Source organism: Ranitomeya imitator, chromosome 3 (genome assembly GCF_032444005.1).
Source record: "Ranitomeya imitator isolate aRanImi1 chromosome 3, aRanImi1.pri, whole genome shotgun sequence".
Lineage (NCBI taxonomy): Eukaryota > Metazoa > Chordata > Amphibia > Anura > Dendrobatidae > Ranitomeya > Ranitomeya imitator.
Genome location: NC_091284.1, coordinates 672,926,057 through 672,937,204, shown reverse-complemented (window position 1 = coordinate 672,937,204; position 11,148 = coordinate 672,926,057). Strand labels below are relative to the sequence as shown.

The following is an 11,148-nucleotide window of genomic DNA, read 5'->3' as shown; positions in this document are numbered from 1 at the left end:
TCACATCAGCCAGCACATCAGCCAGCACATCACCCATCGCATCAGCCAGCACATCACCCATCGCATCAGCCAGCACATCACTGATCACATCACCCAGCACATCAGCCATCACATCACCCATCGAATCAGCCAGCACATCACTGATCACATCACCCATCGAATCAGCCAGCACATCACCCATCACATCAGCCAGCACATCACCCATCACATCACCCAGCACATCACCCATCACATCAGCCAGCACATCACCCATCGCATCACCCATCACATCACTCAGCAAATCACCCATCACATCACCCAGCACATCACTCATCACATCACCCAACCCATCACCCAACACATCACCCACATCAGCCAGCACATCACCCATCGCATCAGCCAGCACATCACCCATCGCATCAGCCAGCACATCACCCATCACATCACCCAGCACATCAGCCAGCACATCACCCATCACCCATCGCATCAGCCAGCACATCAGCCAGCACATCACATCAGCCAGCACATCACCCATCGCATCAGCCAGCACATCACCCATCGCATCAGCCAGCACATCACCCAGCAAATCACCCATCACATCACTCATCACATCACCCAACCCATCACCCAACACATCACCCATCACATCAGCCAGCACATCACCCATCGCATCAGCCAGCACATCACTGATCACATCACCCAGCACATCAGCCATCACATCACCCATCGAATCAGTCAGCACATCACTGATCACATCACCCATCGAATCAGCCAGCACATCACCCAGCACATCACCCATCACATCACCCATCACATCTGTCAGCACATCACATCAGCCATCACATCACCCAGCACATCACCCATCACATCACCCAGCACATCACATCACCCAGCACATGGTTACAGCACCACAGAGCAGCCTGCCGCAAACACATGGCTTTGTTGCCATCCATCCCTCCAAGCAGCCCCGCCCATCCACAAACCGACAGCCAATCAGCAGCGTCGGTTTGTTTATTGTCGCCACTATTCCAGACAATGAATAGCGTGGGCGTGACTTTTCACAATGTCTACCTGTAGCGCTCAACCAATCAGAGTGGGCCGCTACTTTTAGGTCACTCGTGATTGGACAGGTGCAGTAAAATGGGCGTTGTTATGAGATAGGACTCGACTATTTGACCTGAAGACCCGCGAGTCCACCTCATAATCCTAGTGAGGGTCGTTAGACAGCGCCGGCCATTACACGGAGAGCACCCAGTTTATCGTACTCCGGACTATGTCTCGCCCCGTCGCACCGACCGTCAAGCATCGCAAGGTGGTGATGCTCGGATACCCATCTGTCGGTGAGTTGTGTCCGTGCAGCGGCGTCTCGTCGGTGTGCTGCTGTACAGTGTGCGGTGCTAGTTCTCCTAACTGCCCGGTTTCTACAGGTAATCGCTGGCGGGTTGTCAGCCAGTGGCCACCTGCATCGTGTGCACAGGACCGCAGTGACGGGTGGGCTTCCTGTGAGATGAGCGCTCTCCTGGGGGGCTTCATGGGCGCTGCTGTGGTGGACAATGCTCTGGGGTGGGGGAGGACTGCTACTCTGTATAGAGGATGCCATGGGGGAGGGGGCGTGCAGAAATAAACCAGCTCTAGTGCTGCTGGGGGGCTTCAGCTGGTAAATAGAGAGACAATCCATCTGATTCCTATTGATCCCATCAGATCTATTAAAGGGCCAGGCTGGCTACTGAGTGCTAATGGTGAGCAGCCAGGAGGCCTGGAGATGGAAAATCTCCACATATCATTAAGAGACCACTGCAAAATGTTCAGTTTGTCTGATTTTTCTCTTTATGGGTATATTTTTGAGTATTCTATAAACTTCTGACAACATGTCTCCGAAGTTCCAAACAATTATTTTTTTTATTTATTTTTTTTTTTTTCCCCCGGACAGAAAAATGGTCAAAATTAAAACCCTGTGCATTCAGACCTCAAATAAAACAAGTTCGTAATCATTTAGGAACAACAATACTAATGTTTTCACTCAGGAAGAGTTCAGAAATCAATATTTTGTGGCATAACCATGATTTTTTTTTTTTTTTTTTTTTTAAATCCCAGTTTTCATGCATCTTGGCATGCTTTCCACCAGTCTTTCACACTGCTTCTGGCGCAAACAATGTAAGCAGTTCTTCTTTGTTTGATGGCTTGTGACTATCCATCATCCTCTTGATTACATTCCAGAGGTTTTCAATGGGGTTCAGGTCTGGAGATTGGGCTGCCCATGACAGGGATTTGATGTGGTGGTCTAGTTTTTGCCAGAGCTTTATAACTCCAAAGTGGAAAGTAAGGATCCGTGCTTTACCACTAGATCAGATGTACGTCCATTAATTTTTTTTTTTTTTTTTTTTTTTTTTGCTGCGGTTTTCGTGTATAATAAAATAATCTCCCTGCCCGATTACAGTTTTATATAATTTCCCACAGGCTCTTGATTCCTAGTCCAACAAAGAGTTGGATCAACTTTCAAGTAATGAGGCTGTTTTCCAATAAGAACCAATTTCAGTATGCCCTAGTGGATCCTACCCAATTTAAAAAAAAAAAAAAAAAAAGTCCTATTGGATTCTATGCATAAAAGTGACTATGGGTGGCAGTGCGCCCTGCCCCATCTACAACCTTAGTTGTGATTCTCATCGAGTGCTTAGTTCAGTGCTGAGCCCCTCGCCTTAACATGAGTATGTGTGGATATACTGTGTGTTGCTTTGGTTTTTTTTGGGTCGCCAACCTAACTTTCATATGCTGTGATCCACAGGAAAATCTTCGCTGGCTCTGCAGTTCGTTAAGGGAGACTTCCCAAAAGACTATGAACCCACCATTGAAAACAGTAAGTATCTTACAACACACAGCCCAAAGCGGCCATATCAGGCACAAATCCAAAACGTGTGCATGCATACATACATGCATACATACTTTGCCCAACTGCGGGCAAAGCCGAAAAGCATTAGTGCGCACGCACTATGTCCCGGAACACAGCAAAATACTTCCAGGACATAGTGCGCATGCGCACTAATGCTCTTCGACTTTGCTCGCAGTTGGGCAAAGCATACTGCGCGTGTGCAAGGCGAGATTGCATTGCGCACGCGTGTACTACGGAGGAAACCAAATTCAAGACAATATTGCGGCCAGTGGGAAAGGAATGGGTGCATGAAAGAACAGAAAACACCGCCCGTCGGACCGTTAACAGAGCCCGCCAAATTCAGGTGACAGGTTCCCTTTAAACGCCACCTTAGGCCTCATTAACTCAGTCAGTATTTCTTTGCCAAAACAATTAGTGTCAAACTTTAATTTTCTATACATTGAGGATAGGGTAAAGTTAACTCGCCAGTCTCCAAAGAAATCCAATGTTCGTCCATGCACAGAGCCGCCCTGATCAGACGTTGTCCATAGCAAATAGTGAAACGAGATCTCCAGCCTGGATTTTCATGAAGTTAAAATATTACTGGAGACGTAGTTTAAAACCAATGTTGGGCTACGTGCATCATGGGAATGGGGGTCCCTTTAAATTTTTTTTTTTTTTTTTTCCCTGCAAGTTCCACTCATGGTTTTGGCATAAGAATACTGATGTGTGAATGAGGCCGAACGGTGGGTCTGTGGATTCGCCATGTCTGGCCCAGGTAGTGATGGAGGCAATAGAACTGTTGGTGAGGGGCATGGCTACAGTGCTCGGTAACGTTTGTGCATTTTCTCCACAGCTTGGAGTAAGACATTCCGGCTGGGAAACGATGAGTTTGAACTGGATGTTGTGGACACTGCAGGACAAGTGAGTTGCTGCTTAAAGGAGAACAGTTTTTATTTCCTAAATCAATGGGGCACATGATATCTTACCAAGCTGCATATTTTTATCAGATAAATCTGCTTCCTTTTTCTGTCAAAATTGATCAGTGATTATTGCATTTCTCAATTCTGAGGTAAAATCTGTGTATAGTGAAGACTCCCATTACTGAGAGCTGCGACTGATCAGATTCTGTGTAGATGGCATGGGGCTGAGCGCCTCCCTACCTTTACATGGCGGCTGCACTTCTCTTCAACAGCAGCCGCCATCTTCTATGTAGATGGGAGGAGCTCTGCTTTAGCTCCTCCCCTTAGACCACCTAGAGGCAGATTTCTCTGAAATATATTAGTGTCTTTCTTTCATGTGTAATATTGATTTATGAAATTAAAATTACTCACTCTTATTTCTTTCAAAATTTAAAATTCTTCCATCCAAATGTGCCAGTAACTTTCTAACTGTACAATAATCTCTTCTTTTCTTCTCCTTCTAGGATGAGTACTCTCTGATCCCTCAGTCCTTTATTTTTGGCATACACGGATACATTGTAGTTTACTCTGTGGCTTGCTCCAGAAGGTGAGAGAATTTTTTCCCTTGGGAAAACCGACTGTACTGATGAGTCTAATGGTGTTGCGCCCCCTAGTGACCTCTTTGGTGAACTAATACTTGAAATCGAGTTAATCATCCTGTTGTACAGTGAATATTTCTCTAATGAAGTATATACATACTGTGCTTCATGAATATTAATATTGACATGTAATTTCTTCTGTCTCTTTACAGCTTCCAAATTGCGACTGGATTGCACAGAACACTTGTGGACAAAAGGGGAAAATGCCTGTAGGTTTAACTCTTTCTGAAGTGGGGACAAAAGGGTTGTTTTTGGGTGTGTGGGGTGTTACCGCACAACACTCGGCTCAGGACCCCAATAAGAAAATTGATATTGTCCTGAACTGGCATTACTCCAGAAATATTGTCACTTTATCTTCTGAAAACAGCAGTGCTGGAATGGCGCCACTGCCGGAGGATGGCTGATCAATATCTCACCGGTGTTAATGGCCAGAAATTCCGACGCTGCTGGAACACAGCAGGTCCATCAAAACGACAGTGGCCCGGTACTGCAGATGGAACCACCACCATTCAAATTGGTTTTGCAGCACTTGGCTACTATATTGATGGCACAGCAGCTCCATCACTTCTAAGTAGTGGACAGCCCCTTAAAGGGACTAGGGTGAAGTTATTGATAGAGGAAAAGCTCCTAATGCAGCAATTCCCCTTTATCTCCATATTGCCAATGTTCTCAGATGCTGCTTTGTCATTGGGCGGCTAATATATATTTTGTGCTAACTTTGCTTAACAAGCTTAGATTGGAATTAGACTCTTGTATGGCTCTTTGGTAGATGATCTGGATTGGACCTGTCAATCTAAAACTTGTAGTACATGTGATTACTTGAGCCTAACTGGTTTTATTGATCATCTTTCAGAATGCCAATTGTATTGGTGGGGAATAAGACAGACCTACCACCCCAGAGGTAAGTTGTGTTATATATAATCTTCACCCTGCCTCACTTCTTAAATTATGAAATTTGTTTTATTTTTACAATATCTTATTTTATATATTTATAGCCATGTAGTGAGAGCAGAAGACGGGAAAAGGCTGGCTGATTCCTGGGGGGCTGCATTTATAGAGGCTTCTGCTAAAGACCCAGAGGTAAATTTCTCTCCATCTGCATATGAGATTATACGTTTCTGTGGTGTCTGATCTACACTGACCTAAGATGTAGTCTTGTGACTATAAGTCTGGGACTTCCTCGGAGTATGCTCTGACTATCTACAGTGGAGATATATGGGTTGTGAGTGTGGACCCTCTAGAGTCCCCTCAAGCTTGCCTTATGGGTGTCTTAATTACAGGATGGCGGACATAATAGACATGGTTGACTTTGTACCATAATAGAATGGCTAACAGCAGTATTCAGCCACTTCTGTGGTTTAGTATGGTGAACTTGTTCAGTAACTAATAAGCTGCATAAAGCTTTAATCTACCACCTGAATCTGCATGATTTGTGTGTGTGTGTAATATATATTTTTTTTTTTTTTTTTTTATTTACAGAACAGTAAACAAATATTTACCAAAATTATTGAGGAAATTGACCGTGTGGAACGATCTTTCAGTGATGAGAAGAAATGCTCTCTGATGTGATCTGGCCGACCCTGCAGTCTGTCAGCCGTCTGTCCACCACTTGGTCGCAAGCCGTCTACTGACTGCTACAGTCCCTCTGGAGCTTGGGTCGGGGGCTGTTTCGGAATATGGCTCACTCCATCCATCAAACCTTTTTGACTTAAGAGGTTTCACATCTCACATGCTGCTCCATAAGCCAATGACTCTGCCCTACATCCGCACAAATGGCAACTCTGGTTGTGTTGGGTTTTTTTTTGTATGTTTTTTTTTTTTTTTTTACTTTGTCTATATAAGCTTGATTGTCAGTTTGCACAGAATTGCAGCACTACTGCTGTTTATAAACTTTTTTTTTTTTTACATAATCTGTTACAAAAATGTATTTATGTTTTGTATAAGGGGACCGTTTTGAATGTAAGGGAGGGGGGTGGGGGACAAAATAAAAAAGACCATTCATATACTCTTACAGTTCTGTTATGACCAGAAGTATAGCATTGCTGCTACTTGTTAGGAGGAGGAACTGGTTTCCCTCTACTAATATTTGCATGCTGTATGAACCCTGGAAATGCTGCACCCCCTTTATGGAAAGGATGGGTGATATACACTGTTTACGCTTTCAGCATTGGGCGATCTGTTCATTCAGGTCACAAAGTGCTAAAATATATTCATTTACGTAAAGTATAAATGAAAAGCCTTGGATAAAACTTGACTACTTTATAAATGTGCCTTTATGATTGTATGGTCTGAGACCAACCCACACAGGGTACCTATATGTCTACAAATGATTCCATGTTTCTTTCCTGTTTTAGAAATGTAGACGCAGCCATCTAAAGATATTTCTTGTTTTTGTGTATTTTGAGTTGTGTCTTTGCAAAATAAACTTTGTTTGTATTACTGCATAGATAACAATTGTTTTGAATGTATTTGAACAAAAGTATATATTTATTACTTACACCTGTCACACAAGGAAATAATTAAAAAGTGAATTCTGAAGGGGCTCAGAAGACCACTATACGAGAGTGGGGATAGGAAATGTAAGGACAAATGCTCAAACATCATCCAGCACCATTTCCACAGCGACATCAATAAGGTGCTCGGTTATTTTACATGAGGGACCAATTCCCCATTCAGCTTTCCTTTAGTGTGTATGTAAGGAAACCTACACAAACTCCTTGCAGATGTTTTCCTTGGTGAGATTTATACTCTGGACCCTGGCGCTGCAAAGCAACAGTCCTGACCACTGAGCCACCATGCCATGTTGCCCTTAGCTGCCATAGACTTGAATTGATAGTGTCCTTAATCAGAGATTCCTCCAAGAACACTGAGAAACTGTCATGCAAGTATGTAGACACCATATAAGTTTATTGTAATTATTGCCTCTTGTATGTACAGATGTGTCAATGACTAAATTAGTTAAATGTCGGTTCCTCCCCAGCTTATCAAATATATATATTTTTTTTTTATTTTTTGTAACATTCATGTTGGATTGGACTTTGTTACCACTCTACTTACCACTCTACTTGACACTTGTCTATCTAATGTGGCATTGTTCTAATTCTGACAAAATGAGTAGTGATGGGCGCACCTGAACAGCAAAGATCGGGTTCTCCAGGAAGTCCAGTGTTCCTATTCAGATTCGGCACCCCAAACATCGATTGTTTTCCCCCCCACTGTTGTGCATGACGGCACAGGCTGCTCTGATCGGCAGTAAGATTACCACCGTTAACGAGAACCAAAGAAAATGTGGTAGGGTCTTGGTAAATTAGGAACCAAATATGCAACAAAGATAGGATGTGCAATACAGTAGTATCGAGACGAAGTTCTGTGCACCTGCAGTGCTGGCTGTGGGTTTTTTAACCACTCTCTTTATTTACTCATATCTTTCATGAGCATGATTCAATATCAATCACTCGTACAAAGAGATACGTGGTCCCAGAAGCACAATGGCATCATATCTCTCCCCCGCCCGCCCAACAGCACCATGCTTTCCGGTAAGCATTGGCACCTTGGTGGAATATATAGGCAAGAACCCATGCCCACCCCATAACAAGCCGACAGATGCTGCCTGTGGCTCATTGCGGTCATCTCTTCTGATGAACCCCCATTTTGGATTGACTTTATAGGGGGAAAATGAGTCACCCACCTGGGCAGTGGGGTATTCTGTACCAGGTCCGGTACTTAAAGGGTGTGTCGCAGTGGCTGCTACCCAGTCCGTGGCCCTGGGCGCCCAATTAAAGGGAAAGTCTTTTAAGGTACCTTCACACTGAGCGACTTAACGATATCGCTAGCGATCCGTGACGTTGCAGCGTCCTGGATAGCGATATCGTTGTGTTTGACACGCAGCAGCGATCTGGATCCTGCTGTGACATCGTTGGTCGGAGCAGAAAGGCCAGAACTTTATTTCAGCGATATCTTCACTGGTAACCAGGGTAAACATCGGGTTACTAAGCGCAGGGCCGCACTTAGTAACCCGATGTCTACCCTGGTTACCAGTGTAAATGTAAAAAAACAAACACTACATACTTACATTCCGGTGTCTGTCGCGTCCCCCGGCGTTCTGCTTCCCTGCAATGACTGAGCGCCGGCTGGCCGTAAAGCACAGCGGTGACGTCACTGCTCTGCTTTACGGCTGGCGCTTACACAGTGCAGGGAAGCAGAACGCCGGGGGACAGACACCGGAATGTAAGTATGTAGTGTTTGTTTTTTTTTTTTACATTTACACTGGTAACCAGGGTAAACATCGGGTTACTAAGCACGGCCCTGCGCTTAGTAACCCGATGTTTACCCTGGTTACCCGGGGACTTCGGCATCGCTGGAGAGCGGTCTGTGTGACAGCTCTCCAGCGACCACACAGCGACGCTGCAGCAATCGGCATCGTTGTCTAGATCGCTGCAGCGTCGCTAAATGTGACGGTACCTTTAGAGGTTTTATAAACAAAGTTTGTGACGCCACCTGTGGCATTCGATCAGTAGGGACTGACACTGCTTAAAGGGGTCCTCTGGGGTGATGGTATGGCAGCTAGATGGTATAACCTCCCACAGGTGAAGTAGGTTCCCAGTGTATGGTGAAGATGGTGGGTGGTGCGATGAATGAGGACACAGGTTTGCAATGTCTTTACCTGGTTTACTGTAGGCTTCAGGCAACTGCAGTCCAGGGCACTAGACAACAGGTACAGGCAGGGTCCCGCCGACTTGGAAGCGAATCCAGAGTCTCCCTTACCAGGTGGAGATCAAATCCTTCCTCCAAGTGCGGTGGTGTAGTCCCTTACTGTCTAAGGCTTCCAATAAGGTTCTCACAGTTCCTTTCTATCCCTCATACAGGTTAGGACACAACCCCTACGACTGGTGAACAGGGCCTTTTTACAGGGTCTCTATCATGAACCGGGTGCTATAGATATCACTATAGGCATCATACCCTATACTTACCCCCCCCCCCCCCCCCCCGTTAAATCCAGTACTCCCGGACTGGGAAGAGAAAAGAACAATTAACAAGTATTAATAAGACATGTAAATTTTCAAATTTTTGATATGCATAATAACAATTTTAACAGGTAAATTAATAATTTAGAGCTTCCCTTTATGGGAGGAATTAATTTCTTGAACGTTACTAAACATATTTAAATCAATATATTAACTTTTCAGAGGTTGAACACCATACTATAACAGACTATGAAATGCAATTACCATCTAAGGGTATACTATCTTTAGGATCAAAGTGCAGAATCTTCCTATAAACGGCAATTACCCTGTCAGGTATACTATATCTTAATTCAAAAGTGCAACACTTTAACTGGTCAAAAGTGCAAAGTCAATTCCACCAAACTCTCTAGCATATCAGATTCAATTCTCTCTAACTTTACTCAGTACTGAGGTAGTGCAATTGTATCATTCAAATTAATATTCAAGTCTATAAAAAACATTTTTGAACAGCAGCAACAATGCGGGGGACCAGTTATCAACCCCCAACATAGGACTTGGGGGGGGGGGGGGGGGGCTACAAGGCATGTATCCAGACCTGCTGTTCTGCTGTGCCAACGGGTTTTTCTTCAGGTCTCTATGTAAACAGATCAACAATTAAGGCAACATTGGAACAGTCCTTTTAAGAGCTCCATGTAAAACCAGTAGAAGGCACCTTAAGAAGTGCCAACTATTTACAATACAGTTCGTGAATCATTCACTGTTCATGATCCTATTGTCCTTTTAACAAATAAACTGTTAATGGTAACCTGGCCAGGTTAAATGAAACTTTCAAACAGTTAACTTATTCACAGTTATATCAAACGTGCAGATTTAGTGTTTCTTCTTCCAGGGTTGCTCATGATAGCTGCTACTTCCTGAATGGGAAAACTGAGGGTCATAGCGTTCCACTGGTACTGCACACCAAGGTCTGCTAGCTGGTTCCACTACTGGCGTTTGGGTGGATTGGTCACACTTAGGAGTTGGCCTGGCCTGCTGCGTCTGCAGGGACTGACATTACAGCTTGGCCTGTTTGATTTGACTGCTTTTGCACTAGTACGCACTTTCTGCAATCCAGCATCGGCGGGATCGGTAAGGGGCCCAACAGGATGTCATCTAGCTCAGAGGTGGTTGCGGTAAGATCGGTCACTGGAGCGCGGTCAGTAGCTGGGGCAGGAGCAGTCGCTGGAGCGGGGTCGGTCACCGGGACAGGGTCATTCTTCATACCTGCTTCAGATGCGGTCCCTCCGGTGCCGTTCTGCTCGGCTGCTGAAGCTGCAGTCGCTGGACAGGCTGCGGTGTTGTCTTCAGCACCGTCTCATTTTCCGGCTCGGCTGGGGTCAAAGGTGCGGGCTGCAGGTCTTTCGTTGGCGGCGCCGTCTTTTTCAGCAGTGCCGCGCTTTCTGGCTCCAGGGCGCTGGATCTTCTTTCCTGCTCCGGACCAGACGAGGCCGCCGACAGACATCTGGTAAGGTTCACGATGATGGCCTTCTTCCACCCGACCACAGCTTCCATCTGCATCCGCACGAGCTGCCAGGTGAGTTCCTCTTATTCCTTCCACAGAAGGTCCGGGTTCATGATCGGTGATAGGTGCAGTTCTTGCAGATCCTGGCTGGGAGAGTCCTCTTGCTCCATCCCACGCTCCGGTGTCTTCTCACCTCCCTCTGGCATGTTGATTCCCGGTTCTGCCTCCTCGGTGTCGTTTCCTGTGGTTTTGCTGTACCACGCCCGTTTTCGTGGGC

The 11,148-nt window shown here is 45.3% G+C and overlaps 1 protein-coding gene across 1 annotated transcript; it reads left to right on the top strand.

The window, feature by feature from the left end:
• The first annotated feature begins 1,145 nt into the window (after positions 1-1,145).
• On the top strand, positions 1,146-6,855 carry RHEBL1 (RHEB like 1). Its single transcript, XM_069760230.1, has 8 exons — positions 1,146-1,319; positions 2,762-2,833; positions 3,702-3,769; positions 4,272-4,354; positions 4,559-4,615; positions 5,260-5,307; positions 5,402-5,486; positions 5,886-6,855. Exons 1-8 carry the CDS (start codon positions 1,253-1,255, stop codon positions 5,973-5,975), a joined length of 570 nt encoding a protein of 189 aa, XP_069616331.1. The 5' UTR covers positions 1,146-1,252; the 3' UTR covers positions 5,976-6,855.
• The last annotated feature ends 4,293 nt before the right edge of the window (positions 6,856-11,148 follow it).